The 27,500-nt window shown below is 49.1% G+C and overlaps 1 protein-coding gene across 7 annotated transcripts in view; it reads left to right on the forward strand.

Annotated features, from left to right (window-relative positions):
- LOC147025857 (serine/threonine-protein phosphatase 6 regulatory subunit 3-like) overlaps window positions 1–27,500 on the forward strand; it is a 198,418-nt gene that overhangs the window by 120,831 nt on the left and 50,087 nt on the right. For 4 of the 7 annotated variants that reach the window (XM_085880736.1, XM_085880734.1, XM_085880738.1 and 1 more), the window contains 8 exons: window positions 14,139–14,203; window positions 18,827–18,942; window positions 21,719–21,816; window positions 22,096–22,185; window positions 22,736–22,833; window positions 22,980–23,037; window positions 23,386–23,516; window positions 24,661–24,860. In XM_085880736.1, coding sequence (XP_085736862.1) covers window positions 14,139–14,203; window positions 18,827–18,942; window positions 21,719–21,816; window positions 22,096–22,185; window positions 22,736–22,833; window positions 22,980–23,037; window positions 23,386–23,516; window positions 24,661–24,860 — 856 coding nt within the window. The remainder of the gene's footprint in view (window positions 1–14,138; window positions 14,204–18,826; window positions 18,943–21,718; window positions 21,817–22,095; window positions 22,186–22,735; window positions 22,834–22,979; window positions 23,038–23,385; window positions 23,517–24,660; window positions 24,861–27,500) is intronic. The other 3 variants (XM_085880740.1, XM_085880735.1, XM_085880741.1) reach the window with 3 other exon arrangements.

The raw sequence follows: 27,500 nt of genomic DNA on the forward strand, positions 1-27,500 counted from the left end.
CCAACCACCTTCTCCATGCCACCAGCCAACCACCAACCACCTTCTCCACGCAACCCACCAACCACCACGTCAACTACCAACCACCCTGTCCACACCACCTTCATAACAACGACATTTCCCCACCATCTCCTAAACCGCATCTCCTCCACCCGAATAACATCGCCTCACCTTCAACTCCGCAAACGCCACCATCTTTGCGCCAGCCACGGCGAGTTCCCAGCGAACAGCATCGCTGCAAACAGACGCGGGGGGTTTCTTTGTTGGAGCTTGCGACGGTGATCTCGCGCACGTCCGCTCTCTGAGCAAGTGTAGGTGATCTCGCGCACGTCCGCTCTGTGGAAACTTCGCCTCGGAATTCGGATCAAAAGATCGAAAGGGGCGGGGCCTGTGGGGGTCGAAGGTCGAAGAGCGGAGGTCAGATCTCTTCTCTTGAGCCCTATAAAAGACCGCGCAGAGCGCCAGTTCAGTCAGTCGGTGGAGTGAGTCGGTGAAGTCTGGAGTCTGGAGAACACAGCTCGGGGGCGAAGTCCAGGAGAGCGGAGCACACGCGAGCCGAGAGCATGGCCAAACCTGCTGTGCTGTGCAGACCTGCGCGTTTGTGTGGAGAGAGCTCGCCAGCCAGCGCCAAACGGTCTGAGGTGATCGGGCTTCGGGACAGTCCGAGCATCGCTGAGGAACGGACGGGTTCTTACAAAGAGCATCAACTTTGAAAGAGCATCAAGACCCGTTCGTTCCTCTCAACGCGTCGCCGGCTGAGGCCCGAATCACCCAGGCTTTTTAATAGCCGATAAAAGAATTGGGTCCAGCGAGGTCTCGCAATAATACACCGCTCGGTTATCCCAGAACGGAATGAACCGCTTCAGCGGTTCGTGTCCAAGCAGACCTCGCTGAGGTACGGTCTCTCGGTAGTCTGCCCGCGCGAATACTTAGGTATATCGATAATTAGGCGATTGACCCTGTCGCGTGCAGGTAGAGTGTTGACTAGGCCGTGGTGTGCGCTTGGAGCACACCCGTGACTGGTTTCCGGCGTTGTTCCGCAAGGTCGCGACTGAATTGTCCGTCCAGTGGGCAAGACGGCCGCCATTGGCTAAAGCGGCTGTTCGCACGCCGGCGGGCGCGAATTCGTAACAATATATATATATATATATATATATATATATATATATATATATATATATATATATATATATATATATATATATATATATATATATATATATATATATATATATATATATATATAAAAAACTTTTTTATTTAAGTCATCTCTACCGAGATGACCTAATAAAGCCAGACCAACTGTCCGTCAACAATTTTTCTTTCCGATCTTGTTGAAACTTAGTATGTGGGTAGAGGTCGATGAGTGTTGCACAACGATTTAACTTTTGTCTGGGTTCAAGGTCAGGGTCAAGGCCACAAGGTTACGTAAGTTATAAAAATCGCCATTTTCAAAACCTATCTAGTCTTCCATTCTACAAGATATTCGGAAACTGTTTATTGATTATGAAAGTAAGAAATATTATCTTGTATCTAACCGGACAGATTTTTGAATTTCCGTCCCGTTTGGCCGCCACGTCACCTGGAAGATGGTCAAAAACACCTCCTGGTACAAAGAAAACTTTTTACTTCCGATCTTGATGAAATTTGCTATGTAGGTAGAGGTCGATGAGTGATACCCAACGACATAGTTTTTTCCCGGATTCGACATCAGGGTCCAGGTCACGAGGTCACGAAAGTTGTGAAAGTTGCCATTTTCAAAACCTATCTCATCTGTCATTTTAGGAGATATCTAGCAACGATTCATCGATTATGATAGTAAAAAAAACATTATAGAGATGACCGTCATCCCCACACGGGGGTAATATATATATATATATATATATATATATATATATATATATATATATATATATATATATATATATATATATATATATATATTTTGTTGCGGATTCGCGCCCGCCGGCGTGCCAACGGCCACGTAACTCGAATCGCGGCACGTCGCCCACCGGACGGACAATCCCGTCGTGACCCTCTCGGACTAACGCCGGGAACTAGTCACGGGTGGGCCTTTCGGCCTCACCACGATCGTGCCAATCGGCCCCCCGCGTGGGATAGGGTTGCTCGCCAAATTTGACCTACCGAAGTACCCACACGGAGGGTACACCGGGCGATCGCACCTCGCCGCAGGTCGACTTCGGACACGGGCCACTTTAAGCGACCCGTTCCGTACTATCGGGATAACCGAGCGGTGTTATCGTCAAGCTCGACGGTTCGATTAATTATTGGGCGTATTTAGCCCACGACCAACCCTTTACGTGAAGTAAGATGGAGATTCAATAAAAGAAAAGACGAAGCGAAACGGGAAAAACAGTTCAACATAAAGCACATTTATTCCGCGGCAAACGGAAAGCACACATATACAATTATACCCCAAAAGCAAATGTAAAAGTAGAAGAAGCACGACAATTCTGCACAAAAAGCAAATGCAACAATGCAGATCTACTACCGACTACCGAGCACACGGCAACACTTATGCAGTTTTACTTCACAGATGGCGCCGACAACACATGTACTCAAAGCAAAAGAAAAAGGGACCACCCTCAACTACAAGGGGGCAGACGGGCCTGGGGCCGAGACCGCGTCGAGCCTACCCATCTGGTGATGAGCCGCAAGATGGCGGCGGCGCCCCGACTCCGCGGGCCTCGCTGGCAATGCCTGGAATGGGGTGGGAACGGGGCCCCCTTCTCACACTATCTCAGCGCGGGGGGAAACAGGAGGGGGTGGTTGATGCTCGGGGGAATGAGGATATCTCGCTGGCTTGGGTCCCGCGACGATCGTCTCCACCGCGACCTTGGTCGCGTTACCGGCCTCCCCTCTCCGCAGCTCCCCGACTCTGACACGAGCGCCCTCTCGACTGCCTTCGCCGCCGCCACAACTCTCCAACTCTCCACTCTTCTCAACTGCGTCCAACTGCTTTCCTCTTCTCAGAAACTCTCAACTCTTTCCAACTCAACTGCCAACTCTTCCCAACTCAACTACCTTTTTGGCGAGCGAACGCGGCCCTTTATAGCCCCCGGGGCTTCGCTCCTTCACCTTCGACCCTTCACCTCTGGCTGGCTCCCCATTGGATAGAGGAAAAGTGGGCGTGAATGATTTTTGATCCGCGAATCTGCATATAGCGATTATACTCCGACGCACCTGGAGGCGGGGCCAAATCGCCCCACGCTCGCTGATAGGACGGAACAGAAGTGGGCGTGAATCGTTTTTGATCCGATTTCTCGGAAAGGCTGGTGTTTTTGCACCCGCTGCTCGGTGCGCGCCCTGTACGAGTCCAGAATCGGTGCCCACAAGCGGCGCGGGAATGGCGGTGATGCGATGGTTGCGAGAGCGAGATGTGACGGCAAGGGTCGTGGCTGTTGGTGTGAAGCGGCGTTGCGGTTGGTGGTTGTTGTGTGATGGCTGTTGAGACGTGGTTGGTGGTGGTTGTGGTGGTAGTAATGGCGGCTGGCCCAAAATAAAGATAGTAAAAGAAAAACGGCTATCTAAAAGGGTCGCAGCCCGAATGAATGACATTTATTCCCTCTAAACAACGGGTTTGGGCCTAACTACACATATACTTACAGAGATATCTCACCTAAGGGACCTGAATGGTGGTTTGCGAATTTCGTCAACCACAACACTACCCCCTCCCCTTTTTACAGACTCGTCCCGAGTCGTCAAATTTTCGTGTGCCATCATGTGTAGTTTTCCCCTAGTACATTTTACCTACGGATCCCTGAGTGCGACATTCATGGTATTCGTGTCCCCAAAATAAATAACCTGAGGGCTGAGTAACTACCTAAACAAACCCACTCACACGGACGACTTAAATAAAATTGCCGGCGCTAGGACAGACATGCCGGGGGCGCACTCATATTTACAGTACATCTTAACCTTAACTTACAAATTTTACACTAAACCATGGCCCAGGATCAATGAACTCTGCAAAAAGAAAGCAGTTAGCAGGGAGCCAGGCTGCTCGCATGCAGTCTCTGTCTCAAACAATGCAGGTGACAGGGAACGTGGCCGGCTGCTCACACGTAGTCCAAGGCCTTCCCTTTTGAAACTGAACGCAGTGAAAAACGGTGCATGGGCTGCACAAACGCAGTCTCCGTGCCAGCTCAAGTGGCACACGCAATGAACACAACGAAGGGATGGATGAATGGATGGACGCAAACACGGTGCACGGGCCGCCACTGCAGGCCCGTGTTGTAGCTGCCAACAGGGCAGTTCTTGCAGCTTGCAAACTGTTGCTTTCTGATCCTGGCGCACATGGCAATGAACAAGGGGTGGGGGGCAAAGCAAAAATTGAACGGGGCTGGTGAACAGGGGCAGTGGGCATGGCATGGCAAAGGCGATCAGGCAAACACAGCCTGCAGAACAAGACCGCTGCAGGCAAACACAGCCGGCAGATGAACTGGCCGGCACAGGCCTTGCAGAAAACAGCTGCAGACGATCCGGCCGGCACAGGCCTTGCAGCACAGCAGCTGCAGCCGATCCAGCCGGCACAGGCCTTGCAGCAAAACAACAGCTGCCGATGAAGCTGGCCAGCCTTCGCCTTGCAGTGGAGGGTTGGTGGAGGGGGTGCGGTGGTGCTGGCCACTCAGAAGGCGGGCTCGGACCTGCCTACTGTCTCCCTCCCAACCTATCGCCTTTGCCTGTCACTGTCTTTACCCACTCCCTTAATTTGTCAAACCCCAATTGAGCCCCAACTTATTTTTTTATTTTTACTTCCCCACTATAAATCGTCCCCTAACCCCTGTACTGTCCTTGTTCGGCTAACCTATCCTGTCACCTAGCCTACTCCCAACCCCTACGTTCCCTTCCCGGAGGGGAATAAGGGAGAGCTAACGTCCTGTGTCGAGGCCCAACGAAGCCTCAGGATGGCCTCCCCAGAGTTCAGCGATCTATAACACATAGTGGGTCCAGCGGCCCACAACGAGAGCGAGGTGATGAATGGTGCAGAGGGGTACACTTCCTAATCTACCCTATCCATTTAACTGTGAAACTACCCCGGGGCTTTCAACAAGCGCCTCTCGCTTAAACTATTGGTTCTAACAACCCAGATTCCCATTGCCTGTGTTGGTGTCCTTACAATTTCGGGCCTCGCCCCCCCAAGTTTCTCTCCGTGCCCTCACACGGTCTCATGGCTGGGATGCGTGGCTCCCCTTGGCAGGCACGACCCTCTGCCGAATCTCCCGCTATGGCACCCCCGGGCACTACACTGCCTCCGAGCCTACCAGCTCCCTAAACACCGGGGAGTGCCCCCCATGGCACCTCCCCTGAAACGCACACGTGGCAGCCTGGCTTCCCAGGCCCCTTTCCGAGGGTCACCCGTGCCCACAACACTGCCCACGTGGCTAATGGCGCCCCGGGCCCCCGCACCAAGCAGGCTCACCCGTGCCCACTACGCTATCCCGGCCCCCCATGGGCCCTTGGCCTACCACGGCCGACTAGCCTGGTGCCCTGGGTACCCACTCAGCGATACTCACCTTTCGCAGCCATGCTCCCAGCCCGTCAACAGGGCTCCTGCACCCCTCCAAATGGGTTTCGAGCCTACATTCACACCAACAACAAAACGACCTCCATTTTTCAATTTAACTAACCCCCTAACTCACTCTACACTGACCCCGGGGTCCCTTGGGCGGGAGTCACTCCTCCCCCCAATCACTCATCGCACCATGCATTCGCCATTCGCTCCACTCACACAGACCCGCTGGCCTCACTCACTCAACAAGCACACGTTCTCACCTCACAACCCACAACTCTTCAACACACACACCGCTGAACTCTGCCATCCTTCTAACTACCTCCCCTAACTAACTCGTGCTCCCACGTCGTCCCTTAAACTATAGCACGTTCCATTTAACACTACGTAGCTAAGCTACGTCCCCGCTACACATCCACAAGTCTGTCACTGTCTCCAAATAATCCCATTAATCAATTTCCCAACCTAAATCTCGCTACAATCCCTCTAACTCATCCATTCCACGGACTCCATGAGGACTTACCCCTGCCCCATGAAGTCGGTCTAGCGAAGCTAACCCTCCCCCCTAACTAGTTTCCATCCTGTGCCCTGGGAAGGGGGTCTTCCACCCCTTGCCCGGGAATTCTGTGCACCCGAAAGTGAGGCTTGCTTTCTTTTTTTTTTTCACATGCGCAGCACCAGCGCGGCAACTCACAGCTCGCGCACTTTGCACCTGCCCGTGATGTCATGCAGCTGCACGTGTACCTCGTCCCTCCTTGGACGGTACCATCCGGCAGGGATACCCCTCCTGCCGGATTCCAACCCCACGTGCAGCCATGACGTCACCGTGCGCATAAAAAAACACAAGCCCCACGTCTCGAGGGGTTCCCCACGCGAACACATGTGCTTTGCCCGTTGGAGCTTAACACACACACGCCCGCGTGGAGAACCCATCTGGTCCAAATCCGAAATCCTGCCTAAACTTTGTCCGTCCGCGGGATCGGCAAATCCACCGCGTGCGTTTCCGGACCGGGACTTCACTCTCGCAAGCGAGCACGTGGGGGCCTCGTGCGTTGCACAGCACGGACCTCGTGCTCAATGCTGGGTGAACCCGGCACGGTCCCCGAAACAACTACAGCCGCTACTCGGCTTTCTTTCTTCTGTCGCCGTCGTCGTCGCCATTCAACACACGCACTCCCGCGTGTTACGACGTTAACACACCTCACCATTAAACTCACACCGGGAGACGCGGCTGCATGTTCACACATGCCGACCGACATCTCCCTCACACACAGCGACCTTGCACACGCTGTCTCTCTCACACTCGGCCGCTCACTCACGCATGCCATTTCCCTTGCACACGTGGCTCCACTCACTCGCGGCCTTTCACTCACTCGTGCCATTTCCTTCACACAAACCATACCACTCACACACGCGGGGGCACTCGCCCGCGGTGCCTCACTCATATTGGCCGTTTCACTCACACACACGGCGACACTCACACACGGTGCCTCATCCACACACGGCATGCTGGGAAGCACGCCCTTTGGCACACTTGCCACTACACCACGCACGCACGCGGGGGCACTCGCCCGCGGTGTCTCACTCACACATCGTGCCTCACTCACACACGCGGGGGCACTCGCCCGCGGTGTCTCATCCATACTGGCGGTTTCATCCACACACGGGGACGCACTCACACCTTGCACCACACACACCGGGACAACCACACTGGGGATTCGTGTCCCCACAAGGGTCTCCGGGGCCTCTATACCCCCCAAGCTCTCCGTGCACCTGTCCACAGCACCCGTCCCCTCAACCTCGCAAAGCACGACCGAACTCACCTGGTCGTGACTCGCTTCAAGGGGGCATACTCCCTCCCCTCGTTCCTGGAGGAGGCCATCCCGCTGCTCGCACCGGGTCTCTACCCATTCCGCGAGCTCACCCCCATTATCCTCCACTACCTCCGTGTGTGTGTGTGTGCGTCACTTACCCCGTCTTCATCGTGTAGTCTTCCCTCTATCGTTCCCATCTCCCGTGTCTCTGCCAACTCAGTCACCTCTTCACCCTTTACCTCTCTTGTCTCAACTATTATTTCCATCTCTTCCCTTGTTATCTCCCTCGTGCACGTCTCCGTCACCCCAATGAGTTTTTCCCTCTCGGTTACCGTCACTTTTTCCGTCACGACCCTCGCCCAACACGTCCCCTGAATTATTTTTTCCTTACCCGCCTCCACCGCGGGCCCGACAGCCGTTGCACTCCCTCCCAGCTCAGCTCGTTCGCTCCCACACGTGGAGTCGCCATTTAAAGCTCCCCGGTTACTGCCTTCATGCCCGCCTGCAGGCTTCGGCCCATGTTCTGCGTCTCACCCCGCAGCTCTTTCATTTCTTCCTTCATTTGCTTGTTCATGCCTTTTATTTCGTTTTTCATTTCATTTGTGCTTGTATCCATCCGCGCTGTCATTGCCGCCAGCATGGCACATAGCTGGGCCATGTCGGGTGCGCTTGGGTGAGCCGTTTCGGCAGGGATCGGGGAAGGGTTTTGGTGGAGAGGGGGAGGGGAGGTGTCATACACCGCGGCCGCCGCCGCACCTATTTCGGGCTCTGGGTTCAGTTGGGCGAGTTCGTGTTCCTGCACAACCGACATTTCCTGCACGGGGATTTCATCCTGGACCATGGATCCTACATTACTGCACATATACATTTCTAATACCCCCGGCTCCCGCTCGCCTTGAGTCGCCATCTTATTTCTCGTAAAGGGTTAATTTGGATCGCTCGTAATTTGGAGGGAATCGGGGGTCGCTCCTCTCACCCCTGGACCGATTCCCGTGAATTTAGTTGGAGACAGGAGAGCCCGTTTTCCTGCTCTCCGACACCAGTTCCGCGAGGAGGGGGATGGGTTTGTATCCCACTCCTGACACCAGTGTTGCGAATTCGCGCCCGCCGGCGTGCCAACGGCCACGTAACTCGAATCGCGGCACGTCGCCCACCGGACGGACAATCCCGTCGTGACCCTCTCGGACTAACGCCGGGAACTAGTCATGGGTGGGCCTTTCGGCCTCACCACGATCGTGCCAATCGGCCCCCCGCGTGGGATAGGGTTGCTCGCCAAATTCGACCTTCCTAAGTACCCACACGGAGGGTAGACCGGGCGATCGCACCTCTCCGCAGGTCGACTTCGGACACGGGCCACTTTAAGCGACCCGTTCCGTACTATCGGGATAACCGAGCGGTGTTATCGTCAACCTCAACGGTTCGATTAATTATTGGGCGTATTTAGCCCACGACCAACCCTTTACGTGAAGTAAGATGGAGATTCAAAAAAGGAAAAGACGAAGCGAAACGTGAAAAACAGTTCAACATAAAGCACATTTATTCCGCGGCAAACGGAAAGCACACATATACAATTATACACCAAAAGCAAATGTAAAAGTAGAAGAAGCACGACAATTCTGCACAAAAAGCAAATGCAACAATGCAGATCTACTACCGACTACCGAGCACACGGCAACACTTATGCAGTTTTACTTCACAGATGGCGCCGACAACACATATACTCAAAGCAAAAGAAAAAGGGACCACCCTCAACTCCAAGGGGGCAGACGGGCCTGGGGCCGAGACCGCGTCGAGCCTACCCGTCTGGTGATGAGCCGCAAGATGGCGGTGGCGCCCCGACTCCGCGGGCCTCGCTCGCACTGCCTGGAATGGGGTGGGAACGGGGCCCCCTTCTCACACTATCTCAGCGTGGGGGGAAACAGGAGGGGGTTGTTGATGCTCGGCGGAATGAGGATATCTCGCTGGCTTGGGTCCCCCGACGAGCGTCTCCACCGCGACCTCGGTCGCGTTACCGGCCTCCCCTCTCCGCAGCTCCCCGACTCTGACACGAGCGCCCTCTTGACTGCCTTCGCCGCCGCCACAACTCTCCAACTCTCCACTCTTCTCAACTCCGTCCAACTGCGTCCAACTGCTTTCCTCTTCTCAGAAACTCTCAACTCTTTCCAACTCATCTGCCAACTCTTCCCAACTCAACTACCTTTTTGGCGAGCGAACGCGGCCCTTTATAGCCCCCGGGGCTTCGCTCCTTCACCTTCGACCCTTCACCTCTGGCTGGCTCCCCATTGGACAGAGGAAAAGTGGGCGTGAATGATTTTTGATCCGCGAATCTGCATATAGCGATTATACTCCGACGCACCTGGAGGCGGGGCCAAATCGCCCCACGCTCGCTGATAGGACGGAACAGAAGTGGGCGTGAATCGTTTTTGATCCGATTTCTCGGAAAGGCTGGTGTTTTTGCACCCGCTGCTCGGTGCGCGCCCTGTACGAGTCCAGAATCGGTGCCCACAAGCGGCGCGGGAATGGCGGTGATGCGATGGTTGCGAGAGCGAGATGTGACGGCAAGGGTCGTGGCTGTTGGTGTGAAGCGGCGTTGTGGTTGGTGGTTGTTGTGTGATGGCTGTTGAGACGTGGTTGGTGGTGGTTGTGGTGGTAGTAATGGCGGCTGGCCCAAAATAAAGATAGTAAAAGAAAAACGGCTATCTAAAAGGGTCGCAGCCCGAATGAATGACATTTATTCCCTCTAAACAACGGGTTTGGGTCTAACTACACATATACTTAGAGATATCTCACCTAAGGGACCTGAATGGTGGTTTGTGAATTTCGTCAACCACAACTATATATATATATATATATATATATATATATATATATATATATATATATATATATATATATATATATATATATATCTCAAATCGAATTGGCTTGTTCTTTTCACCTTGCCAACTCTTCCACCTCGTTTTGTCACAAGTCATCCACAGCATTTAGCGATATTATGCTCTCCATAGTTTTTGGCCCCATCTCTCAATGGCGAAGAATCACTTAAAGTTCCCGTATCCAGATCCGGATTCGAATCTTCACCAAAATCGAATCGATTTGGCCTTGCAACACACGCAATCGGTCCACAAAGTTTCTGCGGAATCCATCAATAACCTTTGCGATATTGTGCTATATATCATTTTGGCCCTATTTCTAAGTGGTGAAGAATCACTTGAAATATTCTCCAATCCGGATCCGCATTCAGCTCTTCACCAAAATCTAATCGATTAACCCTTGTCACACCCAACCTGTCCACCAAGTTTCATCTGAATGCGTCCACCACTTTTTGAGATATCATGCAATGTCGTTTTTAGCCCCAGCTTTCAATGGTGAAGAATCAGTTAAAAATTAAATAATTCTAATATCCAGATCTGGATTTGAATCTTCACCAAAATTCAATTGATTCTTCTTCGTGGCACTCCCAACTTGTCCACTAAGTTTTGTGTGAATCCATCCATAACCTTTTGAGATGTTGTGTTAGGTATCCTTTTTTACCCTGTCTCTCTCAATGGCGAAGAATGACTTTAAAAATTCTCAGGTTCAGATATTCACCAAAATTTAGCATTGCTGTCCTTGGATGGTCACCTACACAAACAAAAATATTTCAGAAACACAAACACCTACTGTGGCCAAAAATCATGTGACAAACAGACAAATAAGCCGGTAGGCGGACATGGGTAGTCTATCGAGTCGAATTTAGTCGTTTTTCAGCCGTTACTAGCCAACAAAAGCGTCCATAGCAACGGTTCTTTCTCACACATAACTAGGACATACCATGAACCTACCATACCAGTTTCATGTATATCTGACTCATAGTCTCTGAGATATAACGAACTTCGTTTTTTTTATTTTTTTCGACCAGGATTCATTCAAAGTCTATCTTCTCTGACAATTTTCATCGGAGCGGGCTGAATTTTTTGTCAAGGAGGCTGAATGTGTTGACCACAAACGATCATAGTTTGATTTTTGAATTTCGGTATTTTAATTTTTTTAGATATTTTTTTTAAAATTTCAAAGGCCCGTTGCTAGGCAACCGAGGGGTCCATAGCAACGGTTCTCAAACGCGCACAAGTAGGTCATGGTATGAACCTACCACCAGAGTTTCATCAAAATCGGCCTACGATTAATGGAGTACTGGCCTGGACAGACAAACGCACAGACAGACGGAAAACCTGACAATAAGGGTAGATAGATTTACTACTCAACAGACAGACAAATGCTAGACTAACATACTTGGCAAAAATTTTTTTTTTGCTAAGTAACAGACAGACAGGTGTGAAAACAACCACCTTTCACCTTCGGTGGCAGAGGTGACAATGATTATTATGATGAAAGCATTAATCGAGTGAAAAATTTGAACAAGAAAATGAAAGATTACAAGAGGAGGAAATATTACAATGTGAGAACCATGGGTGAAAAAATTGTTTTATTTATTTATTTATTTTGATAAAAACAAAAATACTCGTAAATACAACCATGAAAATACATACAAATAACCTTTTCTCGCTTTATAAACTAGATGGTATTCATGGAATACATACCCTGCACAGAGTCTTGAGAAGGACTTGGTGTGAGCCAACTTTTGCCTTTTTCAAGGTTTTTTTTTTTTTCTTCTTTGATCCAATATGGCTGCCAGACCATGTGACGATGACATCTTTCTCAAACCATATTTCCCATGGGTAGTTGATCAATTAGTTAACTTTTGCATTGATCGGTTAAAGCGGTTTCTTCTACAAAGATTTTCCTTCAGATCCATCATGTCTGCCAGACCATGTGTCATATGATGGTCATTTTTATGAAAATCCTGTTTCGAGTCTGAAGTCAAACGATGAAAATTGAGGATTTCAGAAATTTGGCCGATGTTGACCTCAAAAGTAATTGTTGGTTGAATTCAATGACAAAATGTGCAAATCCTCTTCAAATTTAATGTTACTCTGATGAAAATTGTCAATTTTAGAAATTCGATTTTTGTTGACCTTTTGGCCTAAGTTGATCTCAAAAGTCATTGGTGGTTGAATTATTTGAGCTGATAGGAACATTGTCTTCAAATTTTAAGTCTGTTGGATGAAAATTGATAATTTTAGAAAATCTAGCCTGTTGATCTTTTCGCAAATGTTGATCTTTTGGACAAGGTTGACCTCAAAAATATTTGGTGGTTGGATTCAGCGAGCTGATATAAAAATCCTCTTTAAATTTCAATTCAATCGGATGAAAATTTAAGATTTTAGAAAATCGAAGATTTTAGAAAATCGGCCTATGTTGACCTCAAAAGAATGACTGCTATATCACGTGGTCATGTGGTGAAGTTTCTATTTCCTCCGCTAAATGGCTTTTTATGTACGCTCTTAACAAAATGCAGACATGATTTGTGCCATACACACGTACCCAGCCGATTGGTTGGTTTGCTATTATTACCCTGCGCTTGCAAAGCGAAAAGCAGGGTGAAGCAGTCAACTCAAATGCTCCCATTACAATGTCTGTGATAAAGATGTAAATAAATAATTTTTCATGGAACACCTCACTTGTAAACACAAAATAATAATTGAAGTCCTCCTTCAACAACCATTTCACTTTTCCAAAATATGAAAGAAATTGTTATCATTCCAGAAGTAGAAATTTATATTCAATATATAGCAAATGAAGATACCATAGAAGTCATTTTATTTCATTATCGCCATTCAAGAAAGGCAATAGCAGTCACAGTTAATATAATGTCTTTTTTGTGTAAGTGTTGGGGTTGCTGGAGGAGGTAGAATGCAGAACAGACCAGGACATAACAGAACAAACAGGAGTAGGAAGGAAGGAGGAAGGGACACACCAACAGCAGGGTTGTGGGACAAAATCAAGGGAAGCTTGGAGAATTATGGGATTGGAGATGCATTGGAAGGAGATTCTACATTCAGGAATAGAGGGAATTATGAATATGTCAGATTGGACTTTGGCACAACAATGGATGTCGTCCTGTCTGTGCCTGTTTGTGGTGAGGATGTTGAGGTCGTGGAGAGATTCACTTACCTTGGCAGTGATATTCATGTCTCTGCCGGCTGTGAGTCAGAGGTCAATAGACGTCTGGGTCGGGCCTGGGGGGTGTGGCGCTGCCGGTACCTGTGCGGGAGGACGAAAGTCCGAGTCTTCAGGTCCTTCATGCTTCCTGTCTTGCTCTATGGATGCAAGACTTGGACTCTGACCAAGGATCTGAGACGGAGACTTAATTCCTTTGGTACCTGGTCTCTTCGGAGAATCCTTGGCTATCACTGGTCAGACTTTGTATCCAACGAGCGGTTGCTGAGAGAGACTCAAATGAGATTTGTTACCTGCATAGTCAGTGAGCGTCAGCTGTGGCTGTACGGACATGTGGCTCGTTTTCCTGACGCTAATCCTGATCACCAGATTCTCTCAGCGAGGGAGTCTCGTGAGTGGAGGAGGCCAATGGGCCGACCACGTGCCTCGTGGTTGCAGCAGGTTGATCGGCATCTCAAGGAGATGGGGATGGGCCAGGCATCTGCCTGGGGGGTGGCCAGAGGGAGGCCCCTGGAGTACCGGCTGAAAGTGGACGCAGCGACGCGCTGCTCTGCCGCATGATCCCATACCTGACAACAATGCCGACAATCTATGGATGTGCACAACCCTGATGGGCTCATTGAAAGGCAGAAGGATGTAAACTGACCAATTTGTGAGACATATTAATGAACCCCCCCCCCCATTGCTCCCACCCCCAATCACATCCTTCCCTGGTGTTTTGCCCTCCATTACAGGTTTTTGACAATTGCTGCCTGGTGCAGAGAATACTGGATGCCTGGGTTTCCAATGAAACAGAGCAGTAAGATTAATGTGTCTGTTCGTCATATTGTATGCCTCACAGGCTTAGTTGTTATACATACCCATTCCATTGCTAGTTGCATTATTATAACAATGAAAACCATCGAACTTTGACATGGGAGGAGGCCATTCGCATCATCATGCAAGTGCTATATACCAACACCAAATCAAACTAATCCATCTGAGGCCACTAGGGTAAAGTGGGGTGGGGAGAGGGGGGGTGAACCAGACACTCTCACTGACATCAGAGGTGATACTCTCCCATAGACATGATTTTGGAAGATCTTCCAGGGCTAAATTAACCTTTTATGTCTCACAACATTGTAGATAGGGACTGTGCAATCTGTCTTCCTTTTTTCATTCTCCATTTACTTTTTTCTCTTCGTCTTTCTTCTCTTCCGCCTTACTGTCGTTCCTCTTCTCTTCCGCCTTTCCATCGTTCCTCTTCTCTTCCACCTTTCTGTTGTCTCTTCCCTTCCACCTTTCCGTCCCTCTTCTCTTCCGCCTTTCCGTCGTCCCTCTTCCCTTCCACCTTTCCGTCCCTCTTCTCTTCCACCTTTCCGTCATCCCTCTTTTCTTCACCCTCTTTTCTTCACCCTCTTTTCTTCACCCTCTTTTCTTCACCCTCTTTTCTTCACCCTCTTTTCTTCACCCTCTTTTCTTCACCCTCTTTTCTTCAACCTCTTTTCTTCACCCTCTATTCTTCACCCTCTATTCTTCACCCTCTATTCTTCACCCTCTTTTCTTCACCCTCTATTCTTCACCCTCTTTTCTTCACCCTCTTTTCTTCACCCTCTTTTCTTCACCCTCTTTTCTTCACCCTCTTTTCTTCACCCTCTTTTCTTCACCCTCTTTTCTTCACCCTCTTTTCTTCACCCTCTTTTCTTCACCCTCTTTTCTTCACCCTCTTTTCTTCACCCTCTTTTCTTCACCCTCTTTTCTTCACCCTCTTTTCTTCACCCTCTTTTCTTCACCCTCTTTTCTTCACCCTCTTTTCTTCTTCCTCTATTCTTCTCCTGCCTTGCTTCCTTCTCCTCCCTTGCTTCCTTCTCCTTGCTCCATCCTCTCCCTACTCTCCTCTTCCTCCTCTCCCTCCTCTCCCTACTCACCTCTCCCCTCTCTCCTCTCCCCCCTCTCCTCTTTCCCTTCCCTCTCTTCTTTCCCTTCTCTCTCCTCTTTCCCTTCCATCACCTCTTTCCCTTCCCTCTCCTCTTTCCCTTCCCTCTCCTCTTTCCCTTCCCTCTCCTCTTTCCCTTCCCTCTCTTCTTTCCCTTCCCTCTCTTCTTTCCCTTCCCTCTCCTCTTTCCCTTCCCTCTCCTCTTTCCCTTCCCTCCTCGCCCTTTTCCCCTCGCCCCTTTCCCTCCTCCTCTTCGCTTCTCTCCCCCCCTTTCCTCGCCTCACCCCATCTCGCCTCTTCTCTCTCCACCTCTGCTCTTCTCTCCCCACCTCTGTTCTTCTCTCCCCACCTCTGCTCTTCTCTCCCCACCTCTGCTCTTCTCTCCCCACCTCTCCTCTTCTCTCCCCACCTCTCCTCTTCTCTCCCCACCTCTCCTCTTCTCTCCCCACCTCTCCTCTTCTCTCCCCACCTCTCCTCTTCTCTCCCCACCTCTCCTTTTATCTCCCCACCTCTCCTCTTCTCTCCCCACCTCGACTCTTCTCTCCCCACCTCGCCTCTTCTCTCCCCACCTCGCCTCTTCTCTCCCCACCTCGCCTCTTCTCTCCCCACCTCGCCTCTCCTCTCCCCACCTCGCCTCTTCTCTCCCCACCTCGCCTCTTCTCTCCCCACCTCGCCTCTTCTCTCCCCACCTCGCCTCTTCTCTGCCCACCTCGCCTCTTCTCTGCCCACCTCGCCTCTTCTCTCCCCAACTCGCCTCTTCTCTCCCCACCTCGCCTCTTCTCTCCCCACCTCGCCTCTTCTCTCCCCACCTCGCCTCTTCTCTCCCCACCTCGCCTCTTCTCTCCCCACCTCGCCTCTTCTCTCCCCACCTCGCCTCTTCTCTCCCCACCTCGCCTCTTCTCTCCCCACCTCGCCTCTTCTCTCCCCACCTCGCCTCTTCTCTCCCCACCTCGCCTCTTCTCTCCCCACCTCGCCTCTTCTCTCCCCACCTCGCCTCTTCTCTCCCCACCTCGCCTCTTCTCTCCCCACCTCGCCTCTTCTCTCCCCACCTCGCCTCTTCTCTCCCCACCTCGCCTCTTCTCTCCCCACCTCGCCTCTTCTCTCCCCACCTCGCCTCTTCTCTCCCCACCTCGCCTCTTCTCTCCCCACCTCGCCTCTTCTCTCCCCACCTCGCCTCTTCTCTCCCCACCTCGCCTCTTCTCTCCCCACCTCGCCTCTTCTCTCCCCACCTCGCCTCTTCTCTCCCCTCCTCCCCTCTCCTCTCCCCACCTCGCCTCTTCTCTCCCCACCTCACCTCTTCTCTCCCCACCTCACCTCTTCTCTCCCCACCTCGCCTCTTCTCTCGCCACCTCGGCTCTTCTCTCCCCACCTCGCCTCTTCTCTCCCCACCTCGCCTCTTCTCTCCCCACCTCGCCTCTTCTCTCCCCACCTCGCCTCTTCTCTCCCCACCTCGCCTCTTCTCTCCCCACCTCGCCTCTTCTCTCCCCACCTCGCCTCTTCTCTCCCCACCTCTCCTCTTCTCTCCCCACCTCGCCTCTTCTCTCCCCACCTCGCCTCTTCTCTCCCCACCTCGCCTCTTCTCTCCCCACCTCGCCTCTTCTCTCCCCACCTCGCCTCTTCTCTCCCCACCTCGCCTCTTCTCTCCCCACCTCGCCTCTTCTCTCCCCACCTCGCCTCTTCTCTCCCCACCCTCGCCTCTTCTCTCCCCACCTCGCCTCTTCTCTCCCCACCTCGCCTCTTCTCTCCCCACCTCGCCTCTTCTCTCCCCACCTCGCCTCTTCTCTCCCCACCTCGCCTCTTCTCTCCCCACCTCGCCTCTTCTCTCCCCACCTCGCCTCTTCTCTCCCCACCTCGCCTCTTCTCTCCCCACCTCGCCTCTTCTCTCCCCACCTCGCCTCTTCTCTCCCCACCTCGCCTCTTCTCTCCCCACCTCGCCTCTTCTCTCCCCACCTCGCCTCTTCTCTCCCCACCTCGCCTCTTCTCTCCCCACCTCGCCTCTTCTCTCCCCACCTCGCCTCTTCTCTCCCCACCTCGCCTCTTCTCTCCCCACCTCGCCTCTTCTCTCCCCACCTCGCCTCTTCTCTCCCCACCTCGCCTCTTCTCTCCCCCCTCGCCTCTTCTCTCCCCCCCTCGCCTCTTCTCTCCCCCCTCGCCTCTTCTCTGCCCCCCTTTCCTCTTCTCTCCCCCCTTTCCTCTTCTCTCCCCCCTTTCCTCTTCTCTCCCCCCTTTCCTCTTCTCTCCCCCTTTCCTCTTCTCTCCCCCCTTGCCTCTTCTCTCCCCCCTTCCCTCTTCTCTCCCCCTCTTTCCTCTTCTCTTCCCACTTGCCTCTTCTCTTCCCCCTTGCCTCTTCTCTTCCCCCTTGCCTCTTCTCTTCCCCCTCGCCTCTTCTCTCCCTCCCTCCCCTCTTCTCTGCCCCCTTTCCTCTTTTCTCCCCCCTTTCCTCTTCTCTCCCCCTTGCCTCTTCTCTCCCCCCTTTCCTCTTCTCTCTCCCCTTGCCTCTTCTCTCCCCCTCTTCCCTCTTCTCTTCCCACTTTCCTCTTCTCTCCCCCCTTGCCTCTTCTCTCCCTCCCTCGCCTCTTCTCTGCCCCCTTTCCTCTTTTCTCCCCCCTTGCCTCTTCTCTCCCCCCTTGCCTCTTCTCTCCCCCTTTCCTCTTCTCTCTCCCCTTCCCTCTTCTCTCCCCCTCTTTCCTCTTCTCTTCCCACTTGCCTCTTCTCTTCCCCCTCACCTCTTCTCTCCCTCCCTCGCCTCTTCTCTGCCCCTTTCCTCTTCTCTGCCCCCTTTCCTCTTCTCTGCCCCCTTTCCTCTTCTCTCCCCCTTGCCTCTTCTCTCCCCCCTTTCCTCTTCTCTCTCCCCCTTGCCTCTTCTCTCCCCCTCTTTCCTCTTCTCTCCCCCTTGCCTCTTCTCTCCCCCTTGCCTCTTCTCTCCCCCTTGCCTCTTCTCTCCCCCTTTGCCTCTTCTCTCCCCCTTGCCTCTTCTCTCCCCCTTGCCTCTTCTCTCCCCCTTTTCCTCTTTTCTCCAACCTCGCCTCTTCTCTTTCCCCCACCTCGCCTCACCCCCATCTCCCCGCCTCTCCCCTATCCCCTTGTCTCTCCCACACCACCCTTGCTTCCCCCCTTTGCCTCTCCGGATCCAGATCTTCATCAAACTCTTATCATTTCATCCTTGTCACACAAAACCTGCCCCCCAAATTTTGTCCGAATGCATCTAAATGTTTTTGAGATGTTCTTCTCGCAGACAGACAGACAGACAGGAGTGAAAACATAAGCTCCGCTCATCTTCGGTGAGGGAGGTCAATGTACGACACTTGTCGTCGGTTGGGAGTTAAACTTGCAACCCTTTCCTCACCATTATACCCACTTTGAAATATTTTTCCATATTTCACGACCTGCCTCAACCCCCACCCCACTCCATCATTACAAATTAAAATGGACTAATTTTTGCTTAATAATAGAGAATCCCATGTTTCCCTTAACGTTTTTGATGCAAGATCTTTGTGGTTCCACCAGGAGCAGTGGAGGCAGGCGACGAGGCTACATGGGGCATCTCACCCGAATAGCCAACTGTGTGGTCCAGAGCATGGACCATGGTGCTAATGAAGCACACATAAAGATCCTTTTCAAAGGTAACCAGACTGGCCAAATATTCTTCTTGGGAAATTCCCCTTAATATTCCTCTTGGGAAATTCCTCTTAATATCCCTCTTCGGAAAGTGCTCTGTCCTTACTTAGCCATCGCCTTTTGATATTCAGCAAGTGGTGCACATTATGATTGACCAGCCACGTTTCTGAATGCATGCTATGATTCATGCAGTATTATTGTTGTGAATTCTCAGTAACTTCAGCTGTTGTGGTTGCTAACCTCAATGGATCTTGTTCGTCATGTGGCTAACGTTGTGCCTTGTTTGACTCCATGTTTGGCCACTCATTCGATGTGGAAAATCGCAAACGACTCTGATGGGAGGCTAATGTTTATTTAATGAAGTTTGATTTCATTGGATTTGATGCAATTTTGGCTCGATCAAAATTTTCCTCTTTCTGATTAATTTCACAAAGTGAAACACCACTGTATAATCAGCCGATATTACCTCGTCACTAACTTATATTTCTGTGGCAATAAATTTCAATTGTTTTCTGGCCTTGCTCATTTGGACTTTTTCATTTGGTGATTTTTCAGGGTCATTGCACAAATATCTTGCATTACTTGTCACTGTAAAACATTTGAACTTCTGCAATTAAGCAAACATCGTGCCTTTTAGATGTGGACTGATAATTGCCTTCAATAATGCCACCATGCAGATTCCGTATCCTCCAGAATTCTGCTTCGGTTAACTTGAGTTAATCCACTCAAAATCGTCGAGAGAGGAGAAAATAAATATGGAAACCTGATTATGTTCATGGATTTGTTAACACGGTAATTCAATCTGATGTTGTACTTTTGTTTTTCTCTCAAACTACGACTTGTGAACACATTGTGATGGTTACCAAAATGTTTGTCAAAATCTAGGTCGTACTTTCAAAAAGGACACTTTAAGGCTAAAGTTATTATGGAACTTTTCTTGCAGGCGGCCCCCTATTTTCAGCATTGGATAATGGGGTGGGCCCTCTCTTTTCCACTTGGGTAGCTGGGGCAGGTCTCCAATTATCTGTGTTAGGTGCAGGACTGTACTTCTCTTTTCTGCATGCGGTGCAGGGCAAGGCCACCCTTTCTCTGCATGGCACGTTTGAACGGCCCACTCTTCTCCTCGTGGGGCACTGTGGTGGCCCCCTCTTCTCCGCTTGGGGCACCGGGGTATATCCTTTCTACACACCCCAGCACCCCATGTGGTGTGCTGGGGTGTGTTCCTTCCCATGTTGGGAACTGGGGTGTGCCCCTTCTCCACGTGGGGTGCTGCGGTGCGCTGCTTCTCTGTGTGGCGTGCTAGGGTGGGCCCCTCCACATGTGGGGTGTTGGGTTGGGCCCCTTCTTTTCCATGTGGCGTGCAAGCGAGGGCCCCTTCTCAGCATGTGTCACTGAGTGGCACCCCTCTTCTCTGTGTTGGGTGCTGGTGTGGGCCCCCTCTTTTCCATGTGGGTTTTTTATTTTTTTATTTTTACAGATGAGCACTGCAAAAAACAAAAACAGTGCCCACTTGTACCATGAAAGCACAGAGTATCAAAAATACAAGTGAGAGAATAATAATAGTGAAATAGAAACATGGTGATAGAATCGTACACACAAAAGAACATTATAATAAGTATACTGTATTCGACTTTAAGATATTTGTGTGCTCTGGAGCAGGAAGCCTTGATCCCGGATGTTGTTGGGTGACCTGCAGTGGCATCTGGTAAACTGTTCCACACTGGCATTGCGGGCATGTAGGAGCAGTCATACGGAACAAGTGACCAGTGACCACTCTCCGTCTTGCCAGTAAGACACTGCACAGCATATCTTCCAAAGGAAGCACTTGCTCTGGTGAACCTTGATGGAATCCATGATGGAGGTAGCGTGGTCTTCAGAAGTGTTGGAACTTCTTCTGTGTGTAGTCTGTACATCAGACCCAGACCTGCTACAGTGCTCCTGTGTGGTCAGGGGATCACTATTCAATTCCTGTGGAGGGGCCTTAGTGATAGGTACAGCACGACGTTGCACATCAGCTTTTGAAGATGCATGGCACTTGCAGACATCCATGTGAGGGGAGCATATTCCATTGTGCTCCGGACATGGGCTTTTGTACACTTGGGCTCGGCCAAGCGGATCCAAGCATGGAGCAATACTGCGAAAGGCACTCGCTCTTTGTCCAGCTCAACCAGCAATGGAGTTCACGTGAGACTGGAATCCCAAGCTCCGGGAGAACCTGACTCCAAGTATGTCAAGTTCGTGTACATGCTGCAAGGGCTTGCCACCCATGAATAACTCTGGAGGATGCTCACTTGGTAGCCATCTACTGAGAGACATAACCTTGGATTTCTCGGCAGCAAACAGGACATTCTATTTCTGTCCCCATTTCTTCTGTAGGTCTTTCTCAGAGAAATGATGGCATTCACTTCATCCAGCAGGCAGTAGATGGTGCCATCATCAGCATCGAAGCAGGTAGGGTTATACAGGTTGTCGCACAGATCGTTAATGTGGACGAGAACAATGTGGGCCTAATAATTGATCGTTAAGGTACTGATGTATTAATTGGAGTTGGTTTGGATGTTTGGCCATTAACCACTACCTGGATACGTCTGTCCATCAAGTAGCTGGATAACCACTCCAGTAGCTGTCCTCCAACTCCATAAGCAACCAGTTTGGCCAGCAAAATTAGTATCATTGGCTATCTTCCAGTGCCAGGCAAACTTCTATGGTGTGTCAATTTCCTAAATAACCTGTGGTTGTGAATGTCTAAAACTTTGCATTTGCATTCCCCCTCCCCTCCAGACCTGCCAGACGATTATAGAGAGAAATGGGAAAGCTTTGTCTCAGGCTCTCTAACTGACATCAATAAAAAGAACACAGTTGACCTGGTGAGGAGTCTTGTAAGTTGTTAACCACATTTTTTATTACATTTTTTGCTTCACTTCTCCCACCTTTCTTTCCACCTATTCTTTTGACATGCTGTCTGTGTCTGTTCTTTGGCAAAAGTAAAAAATAACTGAGTGATGAAACATTTTCATCCTCCGTGTTTACTCCACCTATTTGCATCTCAACTTCATCTCGTTGCTTCTGTCTCTGAAAAATGCCTTTGTGGAGGTTCTTGATGTCTGCACTGGAGTTGCCAATGTTGGAAGTATCGTCACCGCTGTTGCTGTGTGCAGGTAAGCCCATACAACCAGCACTCTTCCAGTGAGGATGATGACACGGATATCAAAGACATCGGTTTTCCCCATGATGCTTCTCTGCAGCAGGTATGCCACACAAGCGGTCTTCTGCGATTGTTTATTAGTCTGCCTCCATCAGCATTCCCTTTCAGCCTCTGTTGGACCTGTCTCTCTCTCTGTCTTGTGCTCTCTGCTTTTAATGGGTGGCCTAACCCTCCAACCTGCAGGTTCTCCCAAAGCGTTTTTGCAAGATTATTTAATCTTATTTATTTATTTTTTTCGATTTTTTTTTAGCTCCTTTTTCCTTTGCGCTTTAACCTTTGCCATTGAAGTGGTGGCGATATGAATTGCCCGCAGCGAATAGCTTTATTTTATTTTTGCCATCCCTGCTGTCTTTCTAAATTTTGCACACATTGCTGCCCCAGCACATTGGAATGTTCACAAAAAACCCTTTGGCTAAATCTTATTTGGATATTACCAGAAAGCTACTTGTCCTGGATTTGTCACGAATCGCTGCGCTGCCCCATTTCCGTTATGCAAATTTGATTTGCACTTTTGAAATGGCCCTTTTGTTTGTCTTTTTTGTTTATGCTCCTTTGCCTCCCGTTTTTTTCGGCTGCTGCGGGAACCTCGCCAGGCTTTCTCTGATTATCAGATGCAACAAATGACCTCCAATTTTGTTGACCAGTTTGGCTTCAGTGACGAGGAGTTTGCGGAGCAAGAGGACAACGTCAAGTGAGTATCAGTTTAGCTCCACTGTATTTGGGCTTTTTATTTATTAAATGCTGTATTCTTTGCCATTTGTATCCAAAAATAATCACAGAAACCAATTTTCACTCTGCAAATGAAACGATATAAAACTTTTTTTTTCTTCTTTTCAGTGCATCCTTTGACAGAGTATCAGAAATAAACTTTGCAATCAATGCGAATGATGACAGTGTAAGTGACCTCTTTCTCTCTTTGGGGTGCAATTTTGTTTCACCTACCTCTGTACCACAAGGCAAATTTATGTGATGTGTACAAAGGACAGTAGGGCCTTTCTGTAACCCAAGACTTGCTAATAGCATGGGCATGATAACCCAAGAGGAAGTTGCAGAATTTTCTTTGAATGCTTTTTCCAATACACACTTGTGACAATGGTGCTCAGGCCGCTGCACACTTAAACTTGTGAAGTCACCGTCATGTCACAGTTATTGGTTGTTGTTGCATAGAATATTTGGGAAGGTGTAAATTGCCAAACGAATATGACAATTGACGGTGTACCTTGCAAAACTTGCGATTCCACAGCAAAATGCTGCCTTGTTTGAAGCGGCGTGCAACGAACGGATCCAGCAGTTTGATGACGCTTCCGTCGATGATGAAGACATCTGGGACAACACGCAAACCACAAGTCCGAGCAGGACCAAAGTGCGATCGAGGTATTGTTGTGGTGGTGCTCATTTCCATAATTACCTCTGCCACCGAAGGTGAAGGAGGTTTTGTTTTCACCCCTTTCTGTCTGTTTGTTTGTTTGTTTGTCTGTTTGTGTACAAGACATCTCAAAAAGTTGTGGACGGATCCGGATGAAATTTTGTGGACAGGTTTGGTGTGTGACAAGAACGAACTGATTAGATTTTGGTGAAGATCCAGATCTGATAATTTTGAAGTGATTCTTCACCATTGAGAGATGGAGCCAAACTAATAAATAGCACGACCTCTCAAAAAGTTATGGACAGATTCGGATGAAACTTGGTGGACATGTTGGGTGTGGTGTGTGACAAGGAAGAATTGATACGATTTTATTGAAGATCGGAATCCGGATCTGGATACGCGGATTATTGAATTTTTCAAGTGATTCTTCACCATTGAGAGATAGGGTCAAAAAACGATATAGTACTGTTATAGCATGATATTTCAAGAATGTAATGGGCCCGATATGTTCTCGTGGATCAGGCATTGCGTGGCAGAGGTATGCATCCTACCGAGTGCCCATCTAGTTTTTGCTGTTTTTAATTATCCAGTTTTTATTCTTTTTGAGATTCTTTCCGTGACATTCTGCTGTTGTACAAAGTAAGACTGGGTTAACTTTTTTTTTCAGAAAGAACGTAAGGCACAAGTGTGCTGTCAGTTTGGGTGTTTACCCTTCGTTGGAGCAAATTCTAATGATGTGAAAGGAATCCGATGCTTCTACAAAGGGTAGACACTCAAAATGTGAATGCTTTTCTGGCGGAAAGGTTACCCAATTTCTACTGTTCATCAATCTTCTGTGTTGCCAACGCAGCTTGCTAGTTTTTGCTGGAACTCGTGTTCTTTTATACCATACTAAGTTCTGTACCATAGAAATGGTGCCATCGCCATTTTGCACACACCACATCTAAAAACCCGTGCCTTTTTGTTCAAATAACCCTTTAAAATGAGGCTTTTTTTCTAAAATAAATAAACATGGCTCTCCAAAAAGGCCCATTTCACCCTTGATTGTTTCATACCTGGTGAACCTTGTTCGACGGACACATTATTTTAAGATTGTATATCCTGGGGTACAGCAAAGCCTTGGCGAAACACTCTACCTTATTTTTACGTTAGGTTTGGTGTTTTTCATTCACCCGGCATTGCCAACAAGGCAGCTGGTGATAGCGGGAACAGCGAGGACAGCACCGAGTCAGATGAAGAGGATTGCGATGGGGTTGATGGAGCATCGGAAAGTAAGACCTCAGTTTCAGCCTGTAACGCGACCACGACCCTACCTGTATCGGATGAGAAAATGGATATTGACACTTCGGATGGTAAGAAAAACTTTATTTTTGTTTTCTTATTTTTTCTCTCTCTGTACTAGAGCAATGCTTATTGAAGAATTCATCATTCGTGCTTCCAGGCCAGTTTGTGGCAGCCTTGTTTTACCTTGGTACATGTTCGTAAAACGTTTTTACTGAACCGTTTAAACATCTATATTTGGGACATTTCCTTGAAAATGGTTTGTATCACAAACTTTACTTTGTCGAGCAAGCAGTCCTTAATTCTCCCTCTCCCCTGCCTTTCCACCACTTTTCCCATTGAAGCTGTACGACCCATGATTGTTGATTCTCTCAGATCCTAATTACAGATTTCCACACAAAGAAATTCTCAGATTTTTGTTGTCATCGTCGTCGTTACCTTGCTGAGAGCATCACCCTTGGATTTGTTGAAGTTTTATTTTCTTTTTGCAAATATTGCATTGCACCCGAGTCAACTCCCCATGATGATTCCCTTCGCATGGTGACGGATGAAAGCACTGATATTACAGAACTTTCGGAAAATAAGAAATTTTGTGAATTGAAATGAACTTGCTAACACCACGCTGTGCAGCGTGTGATCTTTCAGAGTAATTTTCTCACCATGACAACATGCATTCCTGAACAGCTTTGCCATTGAACTGTTTTAATTAAATACAGTCAATCTCGTTTTGAGAGAGCACCTGTCTGTCAAGCCCAAGGCAGTCTCTCAAAGCAGGTGTTTTTTTTTTTTCATTGGAGGGGCACTCAACACAACATATGCCTTGTTTTGACACATGTTTTACCTCCAACAGCACAAGTATAGAAAGAATAATTATCTTTACTAGTACGTGCCCGTATGTGCGTTTTCCTTCGGTTTCGCGTACCTGTACGTGCAACACCCCCCTCCCCCCCCAAAAAAAAACTTTCAAACAACCACACAGACCGTTCCTTCGCTCTCGTAAACGACGACTGGATTGGGGCATTGTGTTTATCTATAAATGTGCATAAGGAATCGAGAAATTATTAGAATACAGTAAGTCATCACTATCCGGAAGTGGTGCGTGCCCGTACAGAATGTTCACTTGCATTCCACGAATTATCGCTTGCATTGAAGTAATAACTGCTGTGATACTTACACACACAGAGTTAATTAACATCCAAATTAAAATCAAGTTTACCTCTCTGTTTTTGCTGGCCATGACATTCGCTGCCATTGACCATTGCCACTCCTACGCCACGGTAACTAGGACACCGATCCCCATCGTAACCGGCACCACACGTGACGTCGTCACCCGGCCTACGCAGTCACGCCTACGCAGCGTGTCCTTTCATTGGTTGGAAAATAAATGGCCATAACTTAGGAACCACTTGTCCGATTAATAACAAACCTTGAAAAGGCACATCCACAGGGCCCCAGCAATATACCTGGCAAGTTTCAATTAGATCGGACCGGTGGTTGTCGAGAAACAGCGGTCACACACACACAGACACACTGCTGGAATTATAGATAGATAACAACTGATATCAACACAAGTTCAAATTATTTTCAGAAAGTGTAATCATCACTCGGCATTACACCACCTCGACCTACAAAGAAGGCGTTAACTGCCTTGCAGTATTTGTAAGTTTTCTTTGAGGATGGGGGCGGGGATTTAAAATTGAGTCATATGGAAGAGTAAGGTGATTATTTAATGCCCATGACCTGACCCCTTGGTAATCCAAGTAAGAATGGAAAATTTGGTTGAGGTCGGCCAAGCCGTATCCGCAGACATTGCCTTATTTTCGTGAGATGTCTTGAAACGACAGAGGATGCCCACTTTGTGGCTGGCTTTGGAGGCCAGCTTTGTGTTGTGTTCAGCCCAGGAGATCTCATGGCTGATGGTGAGGCTAACAAGTTCAAGAGCCTGGACCTCTTCCAATGGTTGACCATGAAAAATAGATAGGTGAGTTTTACCATCCTTCTGGAGAGACCTGGTGAGACTGATATCTATCAGGATTGAAGGATGTGTTCCATTTGTCAGATCTCCATATAATCAATTCCAGATCAGCAGATTGATGCAGCTGCTGTTTGCCTATCAGTGCAATGGAGGTACTGTTTGACATAATGTGCGTTAATTCGCTTCAAATTGGGTTTTTTCAATCGATCAATAATGTTTATTACCTTGACTTTTTATGTGAGGGGCAGGATATCCTGTGCTGTTGACTTTTGCCCATACTGAAGGCTTTCCTGCCGTGAACCAGTCAAGAAACGCAGCTCCTTGGTCCACCCAGTTTTTATTCGTGTTTGGCAACCGAACCACTGCTCAAACCCTGTAAAGTTTGGTCTGTTGTCGGGGTGGGGGGAACGGGTCTTGAGGACGGTGATTGCCTTTCATTGAGAATATATTTTCCTAAACTTTCCCAAAATCCTTCATAATGAGTGGAATTGCGACAAGTCTGGAGACAGCGATGGTTCACGAGCAATTAAATGTACACGGTTGGCCTTTTTTTATTTTTTGACCTTCGAGGGGACGCCACGGGAAAACTGGCGGGAATCGGGAAAAACGTAAATGATGAAAGTTGTAGTACTCGAAGAGCACTACTTGCATACCAACTTTCATTCGAAACAGTTGAAAACCCTAGGAGCTCGATGCCCAATTTTTTTTTTTGACATTTTCTAAGTTCGTGACCTTG

Source organism: Eptatretus burgeri, chromosome 5, assembly GCF_056783735.1.
Source record: "Eptatretus burgeri isolate ZD-2024b chromosome 5, Ebu_testis_v1, whole genome shotgun sequence".
In the NCBI taxonomy this organism is placed as follows: domain Eukaryota; kingdom Metazoa; phylum Chordata; class Myxini; order Myxiniformes; family Myxinidae; genus Eptatretus; species Eptatretus burgeri.